Source organism: Morone saxatilis, unplaced genomic scaffold (assembly GCF_004916995.1).
Source record: "Morone saxatilis isolate NCDOM2014 unplaced genomic scaffold, NCSU_SB_2.0 Contig20, whole genome shotgun sequence".
Classification (NCBI taxonomy): Eukaryota; Metazoa; Chordata; class Actinopteri; family Moronidae; genus Morone; species Morone saxatilis.
In genome coordinates, this window is record NW_023339763.1 from 15,316,363 (window position 1) to 15,344,128 (window position 27,766).

Sequence of the window (27,766 nt, forward strand, 5' to 3'; positions counted from 1 at the left end):
AGGTAATTCTGAATAATGTCCCTGTCGGCCCCTCATACACACACCTATTCTGCTGCTCCTGCTGCAGAAGCTGAACGGCAATCTTCCTCAGATCCAGCACCTCCTTCAGCTCATCATCCTCTTCCTCAACTAGCTGCTCCTTATCAGAACTGTGAAAAGTTAAGTAAGTATTTATTATCACCAGAAATTGTACAAAGTGTAGCTTACATGACATTTTTGGCATAACATAATAGAGAAGCGAGCATTCCACATCACCTAAACAATAAATTCAGAAAGCCTCAGTACAGTTGTTAAAACACTAAAACTTCTTTGACTTAGTCATTTGTATGTAAACAAAATTATGTAATCTAAACATATCCACGTTAAATTAGTTGTTGTTACTAAATCAAGGCTGCACATGATAATCATTTTGCAGTCTAAACATCACAAAATACTGGCAGATGTTTTAAACTGATACACAACTTGCACAATGAGTGACGGCTGCTATCTGTATTTGCAGCTGGTGATTCAAGGTGCATTGTGCACTAGGGGTTTCCCTTCTAGTTGACTGCTTGAGCTGGCATCTACTGTAACCATTAGTCAGTGCTGTGTGACTCATTATGGAAAATGTTTTGAAATAGCTGATTTGTGACCACCTTATATACTTACAAACCCCTTTTTTCTGTACACAAGTAGTATGTATTTTCACAATTAGGGTGAAATAAAAATCTTTTCCAAAATGTGAAAAACAGCAGATGCAGATCTGTAACTGTAAACTTATCCAGGTTGTTGGCTAGTCTATTATTGTTTTTGCAGTCTTTGCAGTCAAGAATAATTTGCATGGTTTTTGTAAAGAATGAGACAAAAGTGTCTGGTACAAGACGTGCCGGTTGTTTGTTTGTTTGCTGTACTGACTAACAAACTCACCCAGACTCCTCTTTCCAGCTGTCTTTATCTTTGCTTTGGTGAGACATGTTAAGAACTTTCTCCAGTTCCTAAAACACACACACACACACACAATGTCAGGAACCAATAACCAGAATTTTATCTCCTGTGGACCTCCTACTGTTATGTTTGTAATCATCCTTTTAATAAACAGATTGATTCATACCTTAATACAAGACACATGACTGCTCTGCTGCCCATCAGACTCTGACAGAGCAGGATCCTCATCGGGGTTGGGCTCTATAAAGTCATAGAGATCCTGATCTGATAGAGGGAGGAAGCATCCGCGTTCATCAAATAAACTGTTAAATTTTAGGCACTTCATTCAACAACCCCCGAGTCTCTGTTATTGCTTTCAAAGGGAATATGTGATACTTATATTCGGTAACCTTTGCAAGAATCCATTTTGGAGAGGAGTGAAAGGGCATCCGCACGGGCTGTCTCTGAAACCTGTGAGTGCAGGCTGACAGTGTCATCATCTGAAGGCTGCAGGAGAAGAAAAGAACGAGGAGTGAACTATAAGTTGGGTTCAGATGGGCTTATGTGCTGGTCTTTGAACCTGCATCTTAGAATTCCTATTCTAAATATATTTTTATAGAAATGTTTGCGTGTAGTTTTCATTTTAAAGGACCAGTCTGTATGATTTAGTGGCATCTAGCAGTGAAGCTGCAGATTGCAACTAACTGAACACCACTCGTGTCTGTATTTGACAACCTGGAAATGAGAACAGGCTGTATGCAGGAGAATGCAACAGGCTCTCTTTACAGCCAGTGTTTGGTTTGTACATTCTGGGCTACTGTAGAAAAATAGCAGACTACATGGAAGGCGAACCCTGGTGTCTGTAGATAAAAAACATCTAATTTTAAAGTAACAAAAACACAATGGTTCCTATATTCAGGTGATCATACATATTATTAAGGATTGTGGTGCAGGATATGCATCACACTTTCACCTAAAACCCCCTCTACTTTATCTGCGTTATCTTTCCATTGTTGACTTTGAGATCATAGGGTTGATACAACCCTGAGCGTCTAGCCAGACATACCTGTGTGAATTTGACCATATCAATTTTTGAATTCTTGCCAGATGTTCTACTACTTAGTTGTCATATTTGCCATTATTTTGTCTAGTCTGCCAATATTTTCTTAGCACTTAAAGCAGCGCTTAAACTTCGCTTAACACACCGTTAGAAAAGAAAGAAAATACCACACGGTGTACTTTGACATTTATGTATTTCAAAATGTTCTGGTAAGTAGTAACACACAATAACGTGCTCATCATGCACTGGCAATGCCATCAGTTAATGTTGAGTGTTTTAACACCGACCTCAGTTGTAGACAGCCTCTTGTCACCATTGTCACTACCAATTCCAGAGTCAGGGCCATGGTTCTTACTGGGATAAAAATCTTCCATGCTGGATATATGCAAAAACAGAACAACTCATTAGGAATCCCAGATAGCATACCATGAAGGCATGAAGGAACAGAACCGTTGCAAAAGTAGGTGCATTGTGTGTTATTTTATCAGTACCTATCTGTAAGTGGCTGTGGGAGGCAACGTTTGCCGAGGGAGGGGAGGTCCAGGGTGTCCGGCTTCTTGTCCATCCTACATGCCTGGATGTTCAGGTACTTGAATATGTGCACTTTGCCCTTCAGACAAATCTGAAATATACAAATAGAGTTGTTCTAACAATTACAAAGAAAAAATTGTTCATTCATCCACTAGATGGTGCAGTTGCACCAGGTTGAGTAAGGAGTGAGGGACATGACGTATAAACCACATACGGGAAATCTTTAAAAAAAACATTGGTGCTGCATGTTGACACCATATACATATTTGATGTCCACATATTATGCAAAAACACAGTTATGAGATAAATGCACTTACCTGTGCGGGTGGAGACTGCATAGGATTGTTGTCTAGAATGATGTGCTGCAGCTGCCTGAGCTTCCTGTAGGCTGCAGGAATCTCTGTGATCTTATTGCAGGAAAAATCAAGTCGAATGAGAGGCAGGTCAGCCAACTCTGCAAGTACAGACGAGAGGAGTTTCAAAAACATCTTTAGTTGAATGTGATGAAATGCAGAACATATTGTAGGCTTTGTCATGCTGGCGGATTAGACCTACTCAGTTCGCTGCAACATCCTAAAAACATAATATTTCTCGACAAAGACTACTCCAGTTTAGTATTTGTAGCTCTATAAAGTTAATGCAGCGGAGGCCGAGATATCCTGACTTGTTTTTGTCAGTCAAGTTTCAAAAACTCTAAATCCTGCAATTCTAAACTCTAAACTCTAACTAAAACCCGTAATGCAACTCAATCGTGTTATATTTTTTAAATGTAATTCACTCTAATTCATGCAGACAAAAAGAATAGGTATCCACAACTACTTTTATGACCACTTCATACCAAGCTTGGTTCATTATATTGCCTAAACACACTTGCCTAACAAAGGTGCTTAGCAACCAGTGCAGTAGTACTCAAATCCAGTCTCGGACTTGTCTTGGACTCATTGGTATTTGCACTCAGTCTTGGCTATTTGTCTCACCAAATATTATAGTTGGTCTCAACCAAGTCCAGCAATTTATGTTTTTTTCTGAAGTGAATTCCAAAACCTTTGATGAAGTGTGCTTGTTCAGAAAATGGGTGTTGGTTTAATTTAAAATCAACCTACAGTGAGTATTGATATTAGCCGCCTCGTAACCATGTTTATAAGGAAGCCAATTTCAGCCAACTCCTTTGAAATGGAAAACGTTTTTTTTTTTTTGTGACTCTTGTTCTTGACTCGGCCTCGACGTGTCCTGGTCTTGGGATCGACAAAAGTGGTCTTGACAACAGCGCTGATTGCAACACATGCACTTGAGTCTGTTATCTTCAGAGGCTGCACAGTTTGTTGTGTTACAGTTCAGTATTGTTTAAGCATGGCCTAATATATTTTATTTTTATTTTATAGAGGTTTCCTTTGCTTCTGTTGTATAAGAGCAGTGCTTGCTACTTGTTGTTCATCTTCATCAACATGGTTTTACCTTCATTAATGGTAACATGACAGCCAACACAAAACAAACACTGCAGTGCTGTAATTGTTGGCTGTGAGACTATTATGTTTGCCACACCTAGTCAAACTAAAAAAGGAATGATAGATAGTTTAAAAGAATGGTAATAATTATCGCATCAGTTCTTGATATAAATTCCGGGGATATCTTGTTCAAGAAAATGGGATCGACAGACAACCTGAAAAGGTAATGCCCTTTGTGTTGGCAACAGTCATGGCTGAGATCATCGGCAGTGACAGACTGACCCTCAGGCAACATGTGAAGACAGTTCTTCCTGATGTTGAGTTCTCGTAAGGCTTGGAGCCTCCCCACCTGAGCTGGCAGCACCTGGATCTCATTACAGCTCACATCCTGCAAGGGGAGACAAAGTGTAGGAAATGGGATTACTCTGGCAGTACAATATGCACAAGTTCATATGCACTAACACATACACGCTGCTCACCAGTTCCATCAATTCTTTGGCCTTGCCGATTTCCTCTGGGATGGACACAAGCTTGTTGTTGCTCACAAGCAGAACTTTGAGGGGGAGGCTGAACAAGTATTTTGGCAAAACTGACAGAAGATTTCGGCTGTAGAGAAAGATAAAACATTGACCTAAATTTAAAACAGTATACAGAAGCATGTGAGTGTCATTGGGAATTGAGTTTCAGCAAAAGAGGAAATGCCTCTCTTTCATGTAAGCATTTTTCCCCTGTTAGTGTACTGAAATGGAGAACAAGCACTTCCTGAGAGATATAAAACCAAACACACTCATATATACAATTTTGTTGAATCTATATAATGAAACAAAGGAACCAAAACTGAAAGTGTTAGCAATGACCCACCTGATGTCAAGATAAGTCAGCATCTGCAGATTGATAATGGCTTCTGGGACGCACTTGATGCAGTTGTGGTAGAGGTTGAGCGACTCGAGGGGGGCGAACAGACACACTTCTGGTGGGATTTCTGTGAGGCGATTCTTGGACAAATCTGCAGGGTGGAGGAACAGGAGCTGATGAAATCTGTACACTTTGAACATACATACACATTATAATCTTTTCAAGATCTTGGCACTGTCCATTAGGTTTGCTTTAGGCATGAGGCCATAGGCTTGAAAGACTAATCAATATGTGTCTGTGACGGAGAGATGGGCAGTGCGCCTCTTCATCGAACACTAGTCTAAGATTACACCAGAGTCTTGCCTTGAAGTGCTTGTAGCAGTGTAATATCTCAGTATTTCCAATATCGATGTCACTGGGAGTGGCACAGTAATGGATTTAGATTTGTATGAATGGATCAAAAAGTGTTAGAACTCACTCCACATCTTTTCTTTTTTATGAAAGATCAGTTGCAAGCAAGAGAAGATAACAAATGGTAATAAAAAAGGGAGGTTTAAATGAATCAAATCAACAAATTTATCAAAATTCATCCTGAGGGAGACATTGTGTCCTGGCATCCAAACCAAAAATTGTTAAAAACATTTATTTGAAAACCAGAAATGTGAACCTCCACTGTAGGAGAAGTCAGGAGCTCACCAAAGCCAATAAAATTCATCCTCTGGGAAAGATGAATCTCTGGACCAAATTTCATTGCAACCCATCCTCTTGCAGTTGTTGAGATATTTCAGTCTGGACCAAAGCCATGGACTGAATGACAAACAGTACCATCTCTTGAGCCACGCCATGCGAGAAGCTAAAAGCACTGCCATATATTTTCCATGGATATTGAGATATAGTAAATCAAATATGTTGAAAAGAAAAGAAAGCATTGGCATGCATTGTAAAATCATCTTTCTATATATCCAAGGATATTTTCTACATTTATATTATATTTTTCAATAAATTATTACATTTGTTCCATGAGAAAGGTAAAGTTAGCTATATCAATAAAGGACCAGCTGGAATTAAAAGTGTAACACAGAACAGACCTGACCATAACTCATGTGCTCTGCTTTACTACTGAAGCTGCAAACTCACAGCCCTGCATTAATCAGCTAAGAGTGGGTGCTTCTAATCTGCAACAAGAATATGAATGTAATCCCTGCCCCAGTCAATGAAGATGAGCACAGCCTCTCATCTGCATCTGCCTCTCATGATAAAATATTTAGATACTGGCTCTCTTGCCCCAAGAGCGTCAGAGTAGAGGTGGTAGAGGAGGATGCTCAGGCAGATACTGATGGTTAAGCTCATTACATTTCCATACACACGCATCATGTACTAAATTTTAATATACATCATCAATCAGGCTCAATCCCGGAGGTCTACATGCCTTTGGATCACGCACAAAGCCGGAGTTAAGGCACATTATCCCTCAAGGCTACTGATTCGCTTGCACATCCCAAGACATTTCCATGCACACACACACACACACACAATTCCACACTATCTTTCTCTCATACTCTCTAAAGTCTGACAAAACAGTAGCCATTTAAACAGGAAACACAAGGATACATGGGGACTTATAAGAACAATACGTATAGAGGTTGCTTTACATCGACTTCACCTTCAGACACGTATTGATTCAGCAGCTGCAAATGGCGTGTGTGTGTGTGTGTTCGTCTCCGTATGTGTGTGTGAACGATCCTGTCTTCTGAATTATCTCTGGGTGACACAATAATTAGAGACCTATGTGAGGAGCTGCAGAGCCACAGATAAAAACAGCTTTCAATTATTCGGTCCCACCTAACTGAAGTCCTACATCCGTACTGTCAGAAAACCAAACCCTACTGCACCACCACCCCCTTTAATGCGTGCAATTACATATAGCTACCACCCTTTATTAGTCAATTAAGCTACATGGACTTTACTGTAACACTCGCTGACTTACTGTCAAGAGGTTTCTGTTTACCCTGGACAAATTAATATAAAGAATATACAAAATGACGTATCAGTAGCTTTTATTCAAATAGTGTAAATATGTAATCCTTACTCCCTGAGGTTATACGGCATCATGATTATAAAACTGTGTGTGAGTTGTGTCCGTGCCTTTAAATAGGCATATGCATTTTTTCTGACAAGGCTTACATGACTAACAACAGACCAGACAGGCCTCACTCTGTGTGCACTGACAGCAGCCAGTAAGCAGAAGTGAGAAGCAAACCATGAATCAGTCAGTGGCACAAAGGGAAAAGAAGTCGAGAGGTTAAGGGAAACAGAAATTAGCACATGGGGACGGACTAAAGCTGAGGTCACAGGGTATACTCATTTTCCATTAAGAGTAGATTTTGCCTCTCCCTGAGGCTCAGACCTTGATGCGGTAACCCAGCTGCACATAGACGACTTCCCCACCTCACTCCCTCCAGCCCCACAACTGGGGGATTCTTCTGTAGAGGTGGAATCATGTGGGTCGATGAGAAATGGGGGTGGGTGGAGGCAGTCTTTGTAAGCCTGTCCATCTCCATCCCCTTCTCCCTCCTCCAACCCAGGCCATGCACCATCTGCAGCCCACAGTGGGTCTTTTATCCACCTGCTGGTCGCCCAGAGCTCCCGCAGGACAGAGCCCACCAGGCAGACGAGCCCTAAACCAAGGCTCCACTCTGCTGCACCCTCTGGCTGGATCAGCAATGTTTTCATTTATGTTGCTATTGCAGATATTGTAAGGCTAAGTCTTTCCATGACACAGCAAACTCCATACTAATAGATGTCCTGCTGAGTACTGGGGCAAATAACAGACCACAGTCTCTCTCTCTCTCTCTCTACTGCAAGTAGCTGCAGAGGGATAGTAAACAGGAAATAATTGTTTTAAGATTGCAATTAGAAACCTGTTACCATCCAATACTGGAGCTACAACGATTAGTCGATTAATCAATTAGTTGTTAACTATTAAATTAAATTAATCATTTTGAGTACATTTTTTAGAAAAAATGTTTTAGTCCTTTTTGACAGTAAACTGAATATCTTTGGGTTGTGGACAAAACAAGAGATTTGAGGAAGTCACCTTGGGCTAAACAGTGATTAACATTTCTCACTATTTTCTGACAACAACTAATCAATTAATCGAGAAAACATAAACATATTAACGTATTATTCGATAATGAAGTCATTAGTTGCAGCCCTGCTTAATACAAAAGCACAACCATATCACGTGTGGTCTTCAAGAAATCTGCAGAAAAACAGACACCAAAATACTGAAATCATAAAGGTCTTTACTGTAGCACCTCTGCAACTTTACTATAAGGTTCAGTTGAATGAAAACAGGGAAGGAACATGACAAAAACTTGATTAATTGTGGTTAATCATCTGCACCCTGCAGCAGACGTGACCACAGTGTCTGGCTGACGTTTTGGGATGCTACTGGGTGTTCAGGGAGGGCAGGTACCTTCTGTGCATATAGAGGGTGTCTGGGTATGGACTCAGGTGTTTGATGGTGAGTCAACTGTGCTCCTGCTATCAATCTGCTCCAATAGATACCCTAATGGGATCTGGTAGAAGGTAGGCTGGTGTCCAGGATGACTCAGGACCTTCTGGACCACATTGGGTGTCACCGAATCACTGGCAGTGTTTGAGAGAGTGTTTCAGAGGTGCGTTCTCTTGTGGGTGAGCTGGCAGATGTTGGTGGAGTGGTTGGGCTGGGCTGTGGATGGTCTGGCCAGGGGGACTGGGCAGTCTCTGGATCAGCTGTATTTGCTCAGCTTCTTTGTCGGGGGTTGTCTGTGGGGCATTTCACTACTCACATAGTAGTAGTAGTAGTTCATCCTTTAAAGTCGCACAGAAGCTATACTTCTCCACCACATATGTCCTCTAAGGTAGAAACTTCATCAGTCCACACTCAGCAACCCACCACTGACAACACACACATATATTAGTATACGCAGACAGATTAATTCATACACAAAATATTAATGTCCACATTATGCTTAATTTTGTTCTCAGCCTTCATCCAAGGAGGTCAGACACACACACACACTTCATAATTTTTGGGTCACCAGTCTTGGTGTTTATACTCCTCTCCAACGCTCACTAGTGAAAACTACAAATGATGAAGAATATAACAGTATATAGTACAGAATGTTTGTTTCCTATATATTGCCGTGTTTGTTCTTCAACCCTCAATCATATTGTATGATTAAAACCTCTAGTTACAGAGGAACTTTATTGAGTTTGACAATAAAGAACTTTTCCCAGCAGGCATTTTGACATGAAATAACAGGGTAAACACAGGTGAATATGAGTTAAGGTTCTGTTCCATTCAGGTCCGATAGAGTCAGGGTGCTGCTACTGTGAATGTTGGCTCACTGGAGCTGTAGTCTCTGCTACACTGAATGGAACAGAACCTTAATTAGTTTCATTGATAACACCTAGTAAGTTTTTACCCTACTCTTTCATGTCAAAATGGCTGCTGTGAAAAAAAGGTCTATGAGCATCATACTAATATTAGTGGCCTCCTTCATTTGATAAGGCATTGTGTTCTTGCTGACAGGTATGAATATGTGTAGACATGCAAACACACATCCAGAAGGGGCCCTGAGGGAAGAATCACCAGTTTCAGACTACACTTATATGGATGTGATTGCTCAAAAACTATTCAGAAGTAAAGAAAAAGAGTACAGGGTGCAGTCTGTATCTTATATATTGTGGGTCATGTAAAAATGTATTTTTTGGGAGCCCGTTCTTTCAAACAGCCTCCCAGCAGCGCCTGCTATTCTTCACAGAGCAGCCATGACACGAGCAAAGACCCGACAGGCTTTCATAAGACGCCCAGAATATTTGATTTAAATCCAAGAAACACCAAGCACAGTGTAGTGCTGTGTTGTGTTTTTAACTGCCAAGTCTCTTGAAGCCTTTTGAATGAGTTGGCCTGCAATGACCTCGTACTTTAATGAGCAGTGACACTTGTGGTATTTACACTAGTCTACTATTTAATCCAAGAATGCCGGCTTGATAATTCTTGTGTCCTTGTGGCGATTGTCCTTCACAAACAGTCTTGAAGGACTATACTTCTCAGGATTGTAACAACAGAGAAGCATTCTTACAGTGTGAGACTTACTGTGTGCATTAAGTCACACACAATCAAATTAATTTGGTCACCTGTTTCAACCAGCTCTCAACAGTACTCTATAGGAGTTTGGGCATGATACGCAGTGAATCTTGCAACTTTTAGTTCGTTTTTGGCTGTCAAATCATCACATCACATGTACCCTCAGTTGGCGTCAAAAATCACAAGTTTTTTATCTTTTCTTTGACCTCTTTTCATTTGGCTGTTATATATGACAGCAAACCCTTGAACGAGGATGCAAGAATGTGCAAGAAGGCGATAGATTTGTAGTGTGTGATTCTGTGCAGCCTTCAATTTTGCAACAGAGTGATAAAACAAGGGAATATAAACTAAAACCACAATCTACTGCATGACCCACATTCTTAAGTATACTGTAAATAAGTCATTATGTTCTCTCAGAAACCAAACAAATTTGTGGGTTTAAAAACGCATCTGTTTATTAGGATTCCCCTGAGCTACCACACACAGTGCAGCAGCTGAGCCTCCTACACTTTGTTGTATGTCTGACAATGACTGCTCACATGTAAACCGACTGAATGGTGCTGCAGTGGAAGCACCTCGCACACCGTCTAATGTGTGTGTGTGTGTGTGTGTGTGTGTGCCCTAAGGTGCACGGTAATGGCAGGCAGGGGCGTGTATGAACCTGAACATCTGCCCAGGTTGATGCACTGCTCACCAGCCCCTCTCCAAGGTCAGGGCAGCAGCTCAGAGCTCTCGCACTTTCCCATGGGAAAACAAACTGACTGGAGACAAACTGCCAGTAGCACACTGCAAACAGACACCCTTGTGTGAGCAGGCCTCTCTCTTTCTCAGTCTGCACACACTGAAGCCTTCTGCTGCTCATTAGTCAGATGGGGGCCACTCAGTTAGACCTTGTTCTGTATAAAAACCCCATTTTAAGTTCCAAAACCAGCAATTGGATGAAACACCCAATTAATGTGGGGTACCATGATGCTGCTTCAGTTACGGGTCTCATACTATCAATTAGTTTTCAGGGGAGTCGGTCATTTCTTCCACTAAAAATAAAGTAAAAAGGCTGCACCTGCTGACTTCCATTACAAAACATTTGAATACTGCTGCAAAGAGAGAACTGGTTTTAATTACTGGATTTGTCTTTTCATCTCGGAAGAAATTTGCCTTTTTAAATCTGAATGAGCTGCGTCTTTTCACAGCAGAGATTGCAGTCGATGTGAAGGATGGTAGCTACGAGGTGTTGATCTCTCCTTGCACATTCGAAAGTAAGTGAGACTTCCCTCTAGCACACCTTTTAATCTAGGCGTCAAAATGAAGATGTGAAAAAGAGAGGAAAACAGCTTTCACAGTGATGGAGATTATTTACTGTGAAAGCAAAGGTGTGACAGAAATGTATATATGTATCTCTTATGACGCTACCAGTGTTATTTAATGTGCGCTCATGATAACGGCAGTCATTTTATAATCTTATATGCAACAATCTTGATTAATCTGGACAGTTTCGCTGTAGGTAGAGACTGTATCATGGTACACATGATACAGTTCAGCCCAGCAGTCCAGAAATAGTGCATACTAACTTCCTCTTGTTTCTGTCTTCCCCCGAAGGCAACCTGCATAACTATTCTGGCACACATGCTACTTAATAAAATACTGCTTCATGTCAGATCAGGGATCCATTGCAAGCACATTATCTTTACACATCTGGATCACTGACACAGAAAAGCAACAATCGGCACTCATGTTCAAAATATCTGGTTAGTGTGAAACAAACCTGTAACCTACCTGTCATTTTCCCCCAGAGGCTGGAGTCAGCTTAATTAATGTCTATAAATAATATATTATGGTCTATTACATATCTTTACTTAACTTTAGATTCCAGTTTTCAAAAAGGTTAGGATTTGGAGAAGAAAAAAACTGTCTGGGTATGAAGAGGAACCAAAATCTTTGAGCAGAAAATTGAAATCCCCTTGGGGTTAGGGCTCTCCAACAAGGGCTCTAGCTGCACATGACAAAGTAACACCATATGGTATGTGGACATCTCAGAGGAGGAAACTATCACTCTGAGTCCAGCACAACAGACCTATCCAAAATAATGACTGAGGGTGACTAATAATAATAATTCACTATTATTCATTCATGTTTGTTTTTTTTACACTAATTCACAACCACAGATATTCTGCTACAGTGTCATAAAATCTTATCAGGTGCCATCATGGGGTCCTTCATGAGTATAAGTCAGACAAGCCCTTTTCCTAAAGCGCCATGTCTAATACAAATGAGTATGTATGACCTGACCCTGATAACACCGCCTCCAGAAAACGTGAGTCTAATGCTGACCTACTGACTGACTTCCCTATATGAGCACATTATTCTAAATATCGGTTTGCAGAAACCCGATAAAACAGACCAAAGCCAAAAAAACTGCTATTAGCCTTCATAACCAAAAGCAGACCAGTGTCTTCCTCCTCTCTGACAGATTATGGGCTATATGGGCATATGCACCCAGGCAGGCAGGGGGGGGGGCGGAGGGGGGGTGAGGCTGCAAGTACACCGCATCTTTTGTCTGGTTGTGCCGAAAATGTAAAAAAAAAAAAAAAAAAAGAAGAAAAAAAAAGATTAAAAAAAACATGACCGTGTATCACATGCTCACCAAAAAAATGATATTCAGTGAGCAAGAATTTACAACTGGGCTCTGTGGGTTCATTCATATTCTGCTCCAGCAGCCCGGTGCCAAATCAACTGCAGCTCGGTGTACAAACCACTGCACAGCGCCTGACTTGGGTGCGCCTGCCGTCTCATTCATGTGTCTCAAGGGGGTGGGGTGGCAATAAAAAGCTGCTGGCGTCGACCAAAACAACCACACGAACAGCAGCCGAGCCCCTTGTGCAGCAAACTGGAGTGATATATGAGCCCGAGTGGACAGTGATTACAACCAGGGTGTATATGTGCATTTACAGAAGCCAGTCCAGTGGACGCAATACCCCTTTAAATATTGTCACCTCCACGTTAATGCGCCTCTATCCAGAAACCCAGACAAAAATCCACGCACAATACGGGCATGCTGCTGCGTTCAATAACGCGTAAATCCGTGAGCGCATTTCTACATGAGGCGCACTGACTCTCGTGGTTTTTCCTATAAGTCCATGCACGCAACACAGCAACCCACCTGCTTGTGTTGTATCGGTCAGATCGTAGCTCATCCCCGGGTACTCCCTCAGCTTCCTACCGCTCAGGTTCAGCAGCCCCGAGCACACGGCATCCTCCAGAGCCCGGTCCAGGCTGCGGGCCGTGTGGTGCTGCTGCTGGTGCTGGTACTGGCTGATACCCGGGCTCCAGTGAGGTCCGCTAGAGTAGTGATGGCTTTGTAGAGCCGTTACAGCTCCCACACCTCCCTGACTAGACGCCATTTTCGTAAAAAAGAAATTACTCTTACAATAATATCAGCGCACAGCGGCAGTCTCTCCGCCCATGCGCATACGGGGTACATACCCAGGACGGACGCTAGGGGATGGGCTTCTGAGGTGGTACTGCTGCTGCTGCTGCTGCTTGTGGTGATAGTGATGTTGAGTGGGGTATGGTGGCCATTTTAGGCTTTTACCCTTCCTCCACCTGCTCAAACCAAACTCCTAGCAGGGCCCCTGCTGGGAGCAGACAGGAGGCAAGGGCCCTTCATGCAGTCTAATAATCAGATTTCCTCAAATCTGGTCCCCAATGCCTGGAGGGCACTGGAGGGTTACTGACAAATTCTGCTTAATCACTGTGATCAAAACAATATCAGATGTTTACACAATGCTGCGTGTAATGTACTGCTATATCGTTCTGAATAGGATTCATAACATGACAATCAGTCTTTATGATATAGGAGATTATTTTTCAAACCATATATAAGCCTATGGCCTACTATTGTTCCCTGATTGTGGTTTATCCTCTCCTGCCTACTGGCGGTCCTGGTTAGGGAGTAGCTACTGGTAGACTGAAGAGTGGAAGCTATGAGCAAAATAAGCAAGATATGTCTGGGTCCAAATGGTAGCATTTTATTTCCCTCCTAATGTCACAAATGCCCCTCCCGTCAGCTCAAGCGTGTCTTATCTGCCCAAATGGTCCTCATGTCACCCCCTATTTGTCCTCTGGTTGTCCCAAACACACCAACCACACTGCCCCTCTGATCAGCCTTATATGGTGATTAAAAGATAACTTCAAATATGACAATACATTTTACTCTAGCCTTGACTTCCTCCATGTCCCATTGTTTCCAACACCTTTAACTTGATTAGTCAAAAATATGTTATCCTTTTTTCTCTCTAGAAAATAAATCACTCTTGATTGACCCATTGATGATTTTTGTTGGTGTTTTTTACAGTCAAAACTTTCTGACTTATGGTTTTTAATTAACCAGATACACTGACAGTACTTGAGATTTCATATTGGACATTTGGAGCTATGTGCAGTAATGGATTTCACGTGACTGAGTTACATAATCAGAATACAAAAGAAAGTAAAAAAAGATGTAGTCAGATTACAGTTACATTTAGGAGAAATAGGAATTATTAGAAGGACTAGTTTTTCTTTAAATGTACACTGAGCAGAGAACACATTTTTGATTTATTTTCAAAGATTACATTGTTCTATCGTCTTACATTACAACATCTTATTAATATTTATTTTCTCTTGTCTTTATTTGCATATTTGGTGTTGAGGTAATCCAAAAGTAAGGGAAAGTAAACAAGTAACGTTACTTTAATATTGTGATAATTAGGGTACTGACTACATTTTTTAACAGGTAATTAGTAACTGTATCGTATCACATTTTCAAAGTAACCCTCCCAACCCTGGCTGTATGCCACTTCTCATACATCTATTTGCAACCTCATCAAGAAGCCACCTTACGACCTTGTTTATATTGTTAGGCATTGTATATATTTTAAATATCTGTTCATTGATATTTTTAAACTTCCCCCCAGGATAAATAAAGTTCCATATCTTATGTAATGGACACAAATATAGGCCTATACAGTGACACTTCTTTTTAGTGCCCTGTATCAGATTATTTTACCACTGCAAATGTATGTGTATGTATGTATGTGTGTATGTATGTATGTATGTGAAAGATTAATGAAATATATTTCATGCTTCATAGTTAATATTATTATTTCTGAATGGCAACATATGAACTGTAGTTCATGGAAACCAGGAAGGAAAAATATCTAAACTTTTTTTGTCTAGTTTATAATGAAACATGTAATATTCATGCAAACAAATGATGAAATCAGATTTGTTATGGTTGATATTACATTGTGTTCAGACTGTTTCTGTCAAATAATTATAATAATAATCAAGAGGATAATTTGAGGAATGTGGGCGACATTTAAAGGGACTTTTTTAAAATAATTAATGCTTTTCTCTGTCCTAAAATACACATTTAACCCTACAAAAAACAACAGAGAAGGTGACACAAGCTTTGGGGCTGATGCATCCTGCTATAGAAGGTGACCATGGAAACATGACATGGAAAAAGCAGTCTATGAACTGCAGCACTAAACACACATAAAGACTTTTTTTACTTCACCAAAACAGTGAAATGTCCACTATTGTGAGCCTCCTTCCTGAATGAGAGCCGCACGGAGGCAGACCACGGAGGCGGACTGTGTGTGTTACCGTGCAGACCGAGCAGGAGGCGTCCCCGCTCCGCAGCTCCAGTCGGATATCTCGCCTCTTCATAGCATGGTGTGATAGAAATGAAGTTGTCGTCGCAACCAAAATGGTGAAGAAATAGAGATGACACACGTTGTAAGTTTCAGTTTCAGCATTAGCCATGAAGCTATATATTTATATATATATATATATATATAAATAGGTGTGTGTGTGTGTATGTGTGTGTGGTTTAATAGCCTCCTCTGGTGCGGTTAGTCGGTGCTTGTTGCAGAAAGCAAATATGAGACTGTTATGTTAGCTAGCTCAGAGGATTGCATGCACTGTGTGATATACCAGAGTTAGCAGATGATAGCGATTGGAAAGGGATGTATGAGTTGGGGGATTGTCGGGATAATGGAGATATACGAGCTGTGTTCAGCATTTGCTGGCTCTGAAAGGTTAACGCTGGGTTAGCTTTCCCATCTCACTTGAGTCCCAGCTAAGCTAAACAATAATGGTAGCTAACGTTAGCAAAGTGGAGTGATAGCTTATATTTAGTCCAGGCCTTTTAAACAGCGTTTGTGCTCCATGCTGACTAAAACAACCTCTGCAGCAGAGGACATACAGGGTATCTGGTATTATCAAATTCAGCCACATTACACTAAGTAATGGAGTTCATCTGCCTGGTTGTAGCTAACTTATTATGAGAGTGTTTGACATCTCAAGTTTTCATCCCCTCTGATTATTATGGGTTTTTCTGTAGCAATTTGCAATGCATAGAATCTAATACTATTCATAAATAGTTTTTATTAGATTCTGGTTTGTGTTGTTCAAATGTGCAAACTTTCAGTTGTGGCAGCTCCTTCTGTTTGTTTCACTCACCCACTGATTGTATGCATTATCTGACCAAAGACTGGGTGTCATAAATGATACAAATGAAAGTAAAATGACACAACAGTGTTGTTTTGCCCTCCAGTGTACGTCTGCTGTGGGCCCTGTCTGTCCCCCAGGGGACCAGGGAGGTGTCTTACTGTTTATTCTTCGCCAGTGACCCTGAAAGTGATGCACAGTTTGTACACATAACATAAAGGGTGTGAGAAAAGGATGCATATAATGGGATTTATAATGCAACAGAAAAACAGTTTGAGGTAAAATGATAAAAGTAAGGAGATGTTAAACAATAAATTACTGAATTGATTTGTACAAATTTGGCATTTTGACAGTAACCTTTCCATTGCTGTTTTATTTGTTCATTTGCAGTTCGAGTATGGCAGACAGAAAGGGAAAACCTGCCACTCCAATTAAAACACTTACGAAGAAAGAACAAGAAGAGCTCAAGAAAAAGGTATGGAGGTTGGAGAAGTTATGATATTGGATTTGTTTCCCAATAAAAACAAATATAGTTAAATAAATGTATATTAGTAACCCGTTTATGATCTGAAAATGTTGTATTTGATCAGCAGTGAAGTGAAGGAAGGGATGTAATACATATACTGTGCATGTTTCCTTGTGTGTGTCTTGCTTCTAGGAGGAAGAAAAAGCAGCAGAGGTTTTTGAAGAGTTCTTGGCGTCATTCGAGACCAGTGAGAAGGGCGGAGTGAAAACCTTTGTCCGTGGGGGTATCGTAAATGCATCTAAAGGTCAGCAGCCAGACTTTATCTAGCGTTATGATTGGATGCAGCATGTCTGAACAAAAATATGAAACCGTGAGTTATTATCTGCTCCAGTAATGTTAAACTGAATTACCTGGACATCTTAAGAGAATATAATTATTAAAGCATATTGGGCTGGCTCAGCAGCGGAATAGTTTTTACAGGGCCCGTATCTTTTGAATGGTGGAATAAAATTAATCCACTCTGGGGGACCCATAGTCAGCAGTCCATTATCACTTTTAATTAAAGAAATAAAGCTTGTCCAATACTGAGCAGTTCTTCAACTTACTGTTACACATAATCCCTTTAATTTAAATATTAACTGCAAACACAGCAGCAAGGAACCGCGGTCAATCTGTCTGCCTTATTCTACAGGAAGAAGGAACAAAAGAACAGTGGCCCTCCTCCTGTTTTTACAGACCTAAATTACTGTTACCTAATGCTTTGTTGGATATTCAGTGTTCAGGGATTGCTATACTTTTTGCAGAGGATGAAGCAGAGGTCAAGAAAAGTAAGCTGTATCGACCTGGTACGAAGTTTGTCCCCGTGCCCCAGCATGTCTCACCAGTATCATCTGCTGAAAGCAAAAAATCTGTAAGTTTGTCCTCTGATGTAATGTTATAAACACTGAATACAGTATAAATGGCACCTCACTAGTTACACGTATCTTTAAATGTCGCTCATGATCTCTCACTTTGGTCAGTGCAGTTGTACAATCAGTCACATATAACAATAATGCAATAACCACAATTGTTTCCTGTTTTATCAACAGACATTTAAAAGAAAGACTGAAGAAAAGAAAAAGAGTAACCTGGAACTCTTTAAAGAAGAACTTAAGCTGTAAGTCTTTTTGCAAATGTGCCTGATATCATGTTTCAGTTCAGGCCGTTGATATCTTTGTGGCTTGCGTAAGCCTATTTTTATGTTTAAAAAAAATGCAGAATACAAGAAGAGCGTGAGGAAAGACATAAAAGGAAGAAAAATGACCCGGGCGTAGGAGGAGGAACAGGAGGAGGGGGAGGAGGAGGATACGGAGATCTGGACATGCCATTGTCAGGACGATCAAGTAAGAGTCCCTCTAGGTCATCTAAGTAAGAGTCCCTCTTCAAAATAATATTTAATATTAGTTGAAAATTGCTAACACCTAAATCATGCTAACCTCAATCCTGTTTTTCCTGACAGCATTATATGATGACCTAACAGTGCCAACCACCACTAACCTCTACATTAGCTGCATTAGCCCAAAGGTAAAGGTGCACTCTGACTTTGATTGGCTCAGCACAACATAGACTTACATTACTCACTCTCCATTTGTATCATTTTTCAGATGAACGAGGAAATGCTCTGCAAAGAGTTTGGTAAGTATGGTCCCCTGGCCAGTGTGAAGATCATGTGGCCCCGAACAGACGAGGAGCGCTGCAGGACCTCCAACAGAGCCTTTGTGGCTTTCATGACACGGAAAGATGCAGAGAGAGCCTTGGCTGCGCTTGATGGTACAGTTGAATCTTAAAAAATCGGTTTGATTTACCGGCGGCAGTACAAGGTTTATCTAATAGTCTTACTCCCACTGCTTTTGTTTTATGTGCTTTTTTATTGTAGGTAAAGTGATTATGGGGTTTGAAATGAAGCTGGGATGGGGTAAACCAGCTCGCATTCCACCTCAGCCTCTCTACACACCAGTGGGGGTGAGGGCCACACCGCCACCCCCATCTGGTCTGCCTTTCAATGCTCAGCCTAGGGATCGCTTCCGCAATGACTTCACTAAGCCGCTGGGCATGTCCAAAGGGGATCTTGACAAGGTAAAAATGTCTCTGTTCTCTGGAGTACCTGCATGACCATTATTTCTCTGCAATGTGGAGTTTGACTAGGCACAGATAGTGTGCCTAGTGATGAGTAATGGGTGTTAACTGCATTGGGGATGGTGGCGTTGGTAGAACAGGAGTTACAGTCTGTGCAAGAATGTGAAAATGAAGGAAACATGAGCCTTTAGAGAAGGTTTTCCTATATACTTGTATAAGAAGTAGCTTTCCACTACAGAAAAATTCACAAACTAAAAATTCTGAATTTATCTTAAATTAAAAAAACACATTTCTAACTGCAGCTGGATGAGAATAAATCCATGTCTAAGAAGCAACACTGTAATATGTCATCAGCCATTGTGAAAAGTGGATGTTATTATTATGTTGCACGTTTGTTCATTCATTTAACTGACCATCGTGTCCATGCAAGTGCCATATTACAGGATGCAAGGGTGTGGCAATGCACAGTCGGACTGTGTATACGAAATGTTAATATAAACTTGTAGCTTTGAATCTTTTGTGATTGGCTTGTAGTATAGATGGTTTAGCATTTTAGAATAATGTACTGGAGTAGTAAAGCTGTGTCACCCTCCCGCCATTTTCACCGACTGTGTATGCTATCGTCGTTTTCTATGCTGTATGTATCCTGCAGTGTTTCATCTGTACAAGTGCTCACTTTTTAATATTTTCACTATTTGATTTGACTTCACAAACAGACTCTGTCCGAAGCCGTAGTCAAAGTGGTTATCCCAACCGAAAGGTACACACACTCTTCTTACTACCACTGACCAAGTGTTATGGGACAGAAGCTGTGGTGCACTGTTCTTGTGTCCATACTGATTATTTTAGGCAGGATGTTCCAGTCCTAAGAGCTATTAAAGCATTTGACACATAGGACATGGTTAACAACCCAAAACTGTAGCTGAGGTGTTGCAACACTTGCCATCGTTAGTGGACATTTTGACATCTGCAGCGTAGGACTGAGGACTCCTCAGATTTACATGCAGTGAATGTAATTTGTACTTTTTGTTGACACTTGTATTTTCTCCTCGTAGTTTGCTCAAATCCCTCAGATAATTCATGTTGTTCCCATCATCATCATAATAATAATGATGTGTGTTTATTGTGAATAGCTGTAGCCTTTGTAAATGACCGTTGGAGCCATTATACCAGCGTCTTTGAGCCCTGGATTTCCAATGGGTTGGCTGAGACACTGCAGACCGATACAGCTAGAAGGCAGATAGATTTAATTTTAACCCATGTCAGACGATGCCAGAAGTAGATTCATGCTAGTGCCATAAATCAAACCAGGTACTGCTTCAGGTTAGAGTAGTGTAAGTAATATGAAAGTCTAACTGCAGTGGTAGTTCTGACACAAAATCAGCAACACTGCATGAACATACTGTACTGTTCAGGCCTGAAGCCCCAATCCACAGTAACTACTCCATGTAGCTTCCTGCAAAAATGCTGTCACGCTGATGCTGACTCATTAGGAGTTAAATATGTTGTTTTATTGTCTGAAAGTATACATTTTGAGAACTTTACATCTGAAAGAAAAATGCATTTGTAAAACTAAATACAGACCATGTATGGATTTTGTAGTTAATCTTTTTATTAGAAAATGGCTAAATGTAAACTTTGTATTGGGGCTTTCATTTCTTAAAACCTAAGTCAGTGTTCATGAATAGATATTGTGATTTGTGTTATTTGTTTTACCCCTTTCATGGACACACTGGAATATCAAAATATGCTGATAGTGTCTGTCCCACAGTGACAATAACATTTTGTACATGTCTTTACATTTTTGAAATAGCGAATTCTAGGACATGAAATAACACTGTTAGCAGTCAGCCTGCCGTTTGCATGGGCCACCAGTAAATGTAAATGTAAATGACAGGCAGCGTTTTGACACAAACCCTGGTCTGATCCACTCTTCTTTCCCCACAGGAATCTATTATTCCTTATTCACAGGATGATAGAGTTTGTGGTGCGTGAAGGCCATGTGTTTGAAGCTGTAATAATGAACAAGGAGAAAAACAATCCAGATTACAGGTCAGTATTGCTGTACCTGGTCATGTGTTGGTCTCGTAGTTGACCTTGTAGGGTACATGTGTAATCTGCTCTTTCTTTATTGTCTCAGGTTCCTTTTTGACAACAAAAGCCAAGATCACGTGTACTATCGCTGGAAACTGTTCTCCATCCTCCAGGTAAGTTTTTACTGCAGGAGTGTATCTGGAGGAACTAAACTGTTCTGTACTAATCATTTACTTGATCATCTAATTTTTTGGGTCTCATCAATGCTTTAACTGTGGTGTATCTGTGTTTAAGTTTCCATGTCCTTGGCCTTCATTCTTACCACAGGGAGAGTCCCCGACAGAGTGGAGGACCACAGATTTCCGCATGTTCCGGGGGGGTTCCGTATGGAGACCCCCTATCCTAAACGACTACTCTCAGAGGGGTGAGGATAGTGCAGAGGTGGAGGAGGATGCTCCCCCCGAGGAGGAGGTGAAGAAAGGGCAGCTCAGAGCCGAGTAAGTATGCGTGGCAGGCATGATGACATTTATGTTTGTAACGGAAGTTGAACTGAATGTTGAGCTCTGTTGTTCTTCTTTAAATACCCTTCAGGCACAGACAGAGGCTGGAGACACTGCTTAAAGAGCTCACCCCAAGCAGAGAGGATATTGCCAATGCCATGCTGTTCTGTCTCGAGCGAGCGGATGCAGCAGAGGAAGTAGTGGGACACATCACTGAATCTTTTTCCTTGCTTCAGACACCCCTTCAGAAGAAGGCTAGTTTGCTTCCTTTAAATATTTGTATAAACAAAGATACGGAGAATTTAGATGTAAAGTGTAGGTGATTTCACTCACATTTCACATTTTACTTTGTTTGTCCTCATTCCCACAGATTGCCAGGCTGTATCTTGTGTCAGACATCTTGCACAACTCATGTGCCAAAGTAGCCGGTGCATCATATTACCGTAAATAGTAAGTCTTTCCCTCAGTTGTAGCTGTAACACCCTGATAGCTCACCTGCTGGAGCTGGCACCCCACGTACCAAGGTTGGATCCTCGCTGCAGTGGCCATGGGTTGGATCTAACCTGTGGCCCTTTAATGCATGTCATCCCCTCTCTCTCCTCCTTTCCTGTCTGAAAAAGAAAATATGCACACATTTATCCCTTTTCCATTTCTCCATGTGACAGTCTGTGTCCGTCTTTTCAGTTTTGAAACGAAGCTAACGCAGATATTTGGAGACCTTAACGCGGCACACAAAAACATACAAGCCAGGCTGCAGGCTGAACAGTTCAAGGTAATTAAGTCTTTTATTTGCCTCACACAAGGACATTTACTAAAAATAGAGCAACAAAAGAACATTTGCATCTCCCATCTCCACAGCAAAAGGTCATGAGTTGTTTTAGAGCATGGGAAGACTGGGCCATATACCCGGAGCCTTATCTAATCCACCTTCAAAACATCTTTCTGGGCTTTGCCAAAGCGGTGGAGGAGCTGACCGAGACGGCGGAGGTAAGCTTAAAATGTGCCTGCTCATTATTTACAGTTACCTCTTTTCTGAACAGCATTTCAACAAATTGGACAGCTGTTCTTGTTGCAGAATCTTTAAACATGAAGATGATTCAAATGTTTGTGCACGTGTCTGTCTCCTTCCAGGAAGCATCCTTTGATCTTGATGGTGCACCAATGGACAGCACATCGGTAGGTGCGTTACCTTTGGACAGAGCTCCTGTAGATGACCTTGACGGCTGCCCCTTGGGCTGGGACCCTCTGGATGGAGTCTCTGTTGACAACATAGACGGCGTTCCCTTAGGAGTCGCCATTGATGACATTGACGGAATGCCCTGTGAGTCCACCACATACCGAAAAGAACATCTTTCAACCAGAATACCACAGTTTCCCGTTCTTGTTGTCGATTATCAGCCCAACTCAAGAGTCTTAGATCAATACACTGATCCACCCCCTCATGGGTTGTCAGCTGAGTGTGTACCCTGATCTCCATGAGAACACAGCATGCAAATACAGAATTGTCCCAACAGGGATAAATTAAAAAAAAACATCATTAAGTAGCAAATGAATCATAATCCTGGTCCTTGTCCTGACCTAGCTTTCTCTTTTGTTCTTTAGTGGATGAGAGCAGTATTCCTCTCTCCAGAGTGCCTTTGTCTAAGTGGGAGAAGACGGGTGATACTGGCACATATTCTCAAGGTACCACAGGTAAAGATCCCCTCTGTATCATATCAATCCTCCCCCTTACAATCCCGCTAATCTCTCTCCTTTCTGTCTAAGCCAAGACTGAGTCGAAGTGGGACACGGTGGTGGAGCAAGACTGTAAAAAAGGAGTGAATGTAAGGTAAGGCCTCTGCGGTTTGTATCAGTGCATCATCCGTCTACATTTGTGAAACACAGGACACACAAGCAGTCAAATGGTTTGGAGATGTATTGTTGTCCTCTTCCCCCTCCCAGTGTCAACTCAAAGGTTGGAGAAGAGGACTCAGAGAGCGACAGCAGTGATGACTCCTGCAGTTCGTCCAAATATGACAGTGCAGACTTCCAGAGCTCCCTCAGAAGTTTTCAAATGTCTGAGACCAAAAGGAAAAGGTTGAGAGAGCTGGAGGCAAGTGCATTTCTTTTGTAAATTGATAAGATTAGCTGAAAACAGTGTTTGCTTTTATAGAAACAAAGTTGTCTTCCTGTATTATTTGCTGCAATTCAACCTATCCACTTCCGAAAGTCACACATCACACCATGTCCACCTCAATATCCTGAATAAATGTACCGTATTTAATATAGGATGGAAGATACTATTGAAATGTAGGGCTCGTTCGAGATGAACTGCGCCTCGCCTGGAAAGTGGATGAGATCAGGCAGCAGCAGCCGGAGGCAGTGACAAATAGCTACAGTGGAGTTGGGACAGTTTCCAGCAGCCTTCAAAGAATATACAGGTCACAGAAATATATAAATAAACATTGTTATTATTATCAACCACACAAGATCTGTTTGTTAACAGATGGAATCTTAATTGCACAACATGAGACATGAAACAGCCTACAATGTCCAGCCAAATAACATCACACAGAAAACACACAAATGTTTGTTGTCAAAACTATCAGCTCTTTGATCAGATGTTTCCCCTCCATGTCTTGCGGTCTTGCGGTTGGTGTAGAGCACGTGCAGCACTTGGCTCTCAAAACTGCAGCTACCTCGATCTCGTGAGATTATCATTGCCCACGTAGGCATGACGTCGGACACAAATCTAACCAGCATGCATTGCGCTACTTTCTCCGGTGATCGAGTTTGCAGGCGTGGCTCAAACTCAAACGAACCTGTGATCTTTATTTGTCACCAGTTGTTGAAAAGAAAAGTTTGAGCTTTGGCTCTATTGGCATATTCTAATTCCCTTACATTTCCATTTGATTCTATTGGTAGCTGCCTCCCTGGTAGCATCTTCAACCGCTTTAAAATATGTCACATTTTAGTTGATAAGTATGCAGAACTGATTGGATTTGTCTGATACAGGTAAAAGTTGTTAAGATCCAAGATGAGTTGGAATCTGGCAAGAGGGCGAGGAAGTCTGGAATGAGCATACAACAACAAGTGGAGCACTACAGGAACAAACTGCTACAGAAGGTAGGCTGCTGCAGTTTTTTTTTTATTCGTGTACCTTTTATTTCATATAGCATGTTTAATTTTACCCAGAGATAAGTATTTATTCTGCAGTGAAGGGGGTCTTTAAAGCAAAAATGCAACCATCACTTTTGTTTACCAGAAATATTTCTTTAATCACGAACAGTATGGAGCAAAATGTACAAAAGTGCTTGTTATTAGTACATTAAAATTAGACTATGAAATTAGTCAATTGGCACAGTAAAAAAACAGTGTTACTGATGCAAAGCACTCAAAAGCAGACACAGCCAATGTGCGACTGCAAAGCCACAGAACGAACAACTCCAGATCTGCAGATTTAGTCCAAAGTGCACCATTCTACGGGGAAGGACAGTGTAGCTACAGTTTTTTTGGTTTCTGTTTGTGTGTTGTGTATTTCACAAGTACAACATGCAAAATTGATGTTTTGTTTACTGGAGCATCGTCTCTGTTCAAAACAGTTTACACCGCCCCAAGCATTATCAACTGTTCTTTACTCACTGTTAGTTTGGAGAACTTGTGTACTGTACTGTGCCAATACAGTGGTTTCACTGAATGAATTAAGATGCTGCATTTTTGGCTACACACAGAGAAAACAGCATCTGTTAAAAAAAAAAAGAAACAACTTTTATATGCATACATCTGCAGGTCTGAAATACTATTCTTTTTCCATTACAGTAGGTGGAACAGTATAGCAAGTGTTGAACAGCTCCCCCTTGTGGAGAACCTGCAAGCTATTAGGTGTGAATGTGTGGGTTTGTGAGTTACAAGCCAGGCCCACGTGGTGTTTGCATCTTAACAGGCAAAGACATAAAAGCCTACATCTGACTTCATTGGGACGTTTTACCCTGTCCACTATAGGAGTTTGTAAAAGATGAAGAAAAGAACGAGACATTGACATCAAAGCCTAAAGACAAGTCAAAGGATGACAGGAGGGACAAAGAAAGGAGCAAAAGAAGTGAAGACGGGGTCAGGCGACGAACGTGGAGTCGAGATCCTGATGACCAGACCCCAAAATCAAGGAGCATCTCCCCCTTAAAGCAAGTGACATGAGGTGTTTTTCCAGTGTACCAGTGCATTGATACTGATTGTTATTCTTGAAATCAATCTGTCGTCATACGTTCTGCCCATTTAACAGGACAAGGTCTCCCAAATGGTCCAAACGTTCCCAATCACCATCTCCAGACCGGAAGGCAGGGAAGTCCAGGTCCCGGTCACCGCATCGCTCCCACAAGAAGACAAAGAAGAGCAAACATTGACGCTCAACTCTGGGCTTTGTCATCTACTAGCCTGCTGGTGTCCATGGGTTACACATACCCTTTACAGACTGACAGGTCTGTTTCTCTTGGTCCCAACTTACACTACTCATGCAAGATTCAGCACTCTTTTGTATGATAAAGTTTGAACACTGTAACTAATTATATATATTTTTGTTTTAATGTTTGTTTTTAAAATGATAACCAGAAATGTTGCTGCAAAGTTCTGACACTAAATAAATCACTGTTGGTGATGAATGTGTGTGGAGGATGTGATTGGTAGGGCCAGGTATCAAGGTTTTTTTACTCTTACTTTACTGAAAGGTTGGTATTGATTTTATTTTTATTAAGGTTAAAAAATGTTAGCAACAAGCGTTCAAGTTTGTGGGGATTTTTTATTGAGGAAATGAATAGAGCATCATTTGGTTCTGTTTACAAAAGCAGTAAGTATGCAATGTTACACACTAAATTTACAGTACTATTTATATAATGAAATGTGCTTTCATTGAACAAAACAATTTATCAAAAGTACTTAAAAGCCAGTATTGTTTCTGAAAAAATTAATGATACCCAGCCCTAATCATTAGTAACTGTATACAGATTTCCTGCACCGTGGATTTGCTGTCATCCACTGACACATTTGATATACTTTAGAGGAAAGCTTCAGAAGTTGAATTTAGAAAAGCGATCTAGATTTCGTAGACAGAAATAATTTGTAAATAACATTTCAAACCACCTTGCTTTCAAGACAAATGGTTACATCTCTTAACATGACACATTAAAATTTGTGACTGACATTAGAACAGTGGCTTGCACTTCTTAGCAGTTAACTTAATTTTTGAAATGTGGGAGCGAAAGAAACTAGTAAGGTGCCCATACAGTTACAAATAGCCTCCTAGCTATACTCAGCCATAACCATACAGCTGTAAATGTACACATACGTATCTGAACAGACTTAGCTTCTGCTCAAACCGAACACACTTGGCATTTCTGGCTCTTTTTTTTTTCTTAATGCCAAACCGTTCACAGTTGCTTGGTATTAAAGATAAAAAATAGAAATGTGACAGGGAATCACACCTCGTCTGTTTTGTACAGTTCTTCCACCCATTCCCTGGTCTTCCATTTTAGGGTGCCTGTTCTCCCGAGAAAGCTACAGACGGCTCTTCGTCTCAGAGCATTAGTCATTAGGTAGTTGGCCGATGTTAGATGGCCCCTGACGGGCTGTCCTTCGTCTTTAGGACTGATCTCCGACAGACAGGCCTGAATGTGAGGCACTGACAACCTCTGAAGTGCTCAGTACTTTTTTACATTGATGAAAACCTTGATGGCTCCAGTGAAGTCAGCAGAAAGTAGAACCTCTGTGTGATCTGTCTTAAGGGCTCCTGCAAAAGGACAACACTGTTTTATAGCACGGAAATGACCGCCATGAAATGTGTCCATACATTAATTCAACATACCTGAGGGTATCGTTTCAGAGTCTGTCGAGTCCAGGCTCTTACACTCTGCTTCTGGTTTCTCTGCTCCAATTTCTTGTGGAACAATAAGGCCGGGGTGGGGTGCAAAAATTGCTGAGGTGACCACTGCATTGTGTGCTGAAAGATAAGAAAAGCTTTAGTGTCAGCTCAATCAACCACCAACAGATTAATTAGACAGGTAATTACAGTAAAATTATGTTTGTCATCTAACACACGGCATAGCTACCTTTGATTCCTTCCCAGAAGTCATTGCGGTCCCTTCGTACAGATGTGAATTTGCTCAAGTCGTGGTAAGTGCTCCAGATGTACACGTACTTATCCTCTGAGCCGCTGACTATGAAGGAGTAGTCATGACTGCAGGAAGAGAATCCCACATT

At 41.1% G+C, this 27,766-nt stretch overlaps 3 protein-coding genes across 6 annotated transcripts in view; 1 reads left to right on the top strand and 2 right to left on the bottom strand.

Moving 5' to 3' along the window:
* Positions 1–13,381, bottom strand: part of lrch2 (leucine-rich repeats and calponin homology (CH) domain containing 2) — a 29,867-nt gene extending 16,486 nt beyond the window's left edge. For both annotated transcript variants that reach the window (XM_035667071.1, XM_035667070.1), the window contains exons 1-11: positions 13,089–13,381; positions 4,801–4,945; positions 4,419–4,545; positions 4,222–4,327; positions 2,812–2,948; positions 2,455–2,585; positions 2,251–2,338; positions 1,314–1,410; positions 1,091–1,188; positions 907–974; positions 45–149 (exon numbers count right to left, since the gene is read on the bottom strand). In XM_035667071.1, the coding sequence (XP_035522964.1) occupies positions 45–149; positions 907–974; positions 1,091–1,188; positions 1,314–1,410; positions 2,251–2,338; positions 2,455–2,585; positions 2,812–2,948; positions 4,222–4,327; positions 4,419–4,545; positions 4,801–4,945; positions 13,089–13,329 (1,343 nt within the window). In that variant the 5' untranslated portion in view covers positions 13,330–13,381. The remainder of the gene's footprint in view (positions 1–44; positions 150–906; positions 975–1,090; positions 1,189–1,313; positions 1,411–2,250; positions 2,339–2,454; positions 2,586–2,811; positions 2,949–4,221; positions 4,328–4,418; positions 4,546–4,800; positions 4,946–13,088) is intronic.
* A 2,169-nt stretch (positions 13,382–15,550) lies between these two features.
* zgc:163098 (uncharacterized protein LOC100037380 homolog) lies at positions 15,551–26,172 on the top strand. 3 transcript variants are annotated; one of them, XM_035666098.1, is made up of 24 exons: positions 15,551–15,709; positions 16,814–16,898; positions 17,082–17,193; positions 17,693–17,799; positions 17,978–18,045; positions 18,147–18,271; positions 18,388–18,452; positions 18,533–18,698; positions 18,805–19,004; positions 19,721–19,764; positions 20,952–21,056; positions 21,145–21,211; positions 21,366–21,535; positions 21,630–21,792; positions 21,909–21,988; positions 22,223–22,310; positions 22,397–22,525; positions 22,670–22,859; positions 23,141–23,230; positions 23,303–23,366; positions 23,480–23,630; positions 24,533–24,643; positions 25,520–25,712; positions 25,797–26,172. In XM_035666098.1, the coding sequence occupies exons 2-23, from the start codon at positions 16,821–16,823 to the stop codon at positions 25,709–25,711; spliced, it is 2,565 nt and encodes an 854-aa protein (XP_035521991.1). In that variant the 5' UTR covers positions 15,551–15,709; positions 16,814–16,820; the 3' UTR covers position 25,712; positions 25,797–26,172. The 3 variants fall into 3 exon arrangements, with proteins under 3 accessions (XP_035521991.1, XP_035521989.1, XP_035521990.1); XM_035666096.1 differs by having other exon boundaries at positions 25,520–25,698; XM_035666097.1 differs by having other exon boundaries at positions 23,141–23,221; positions 25,520–25,698.
* Positions 26,173–26,190: 18 nt separating this feature from the next.
* The window catches only part of wdr44 (WD repeat domain 44), a 9,092-nt gene continuing 7,516 nt past the window's right edge, over positions 26,191–27,766 (bottom strand). The window contains exons 18-20 of the mRNA XM_035666095.1: positions 27,616–27,743; positions 27,372–27,506; positions 26,191–27,296 (exon numbers count right to left, since the gene is read on the bottom strand). Coding sequence (XP_035521988.1) covers positions 27,208–27,296; positions 27,372–27,506; positions 27,616–27,743 — 352 coding nt within the window. The 3' untranslated portion in view covers positions 26,191–27,207. The remainder of the gene's footprint in view (positions 27,297–27,371; positions 27,507–27,615; positions 27,744–27,766) is intronic.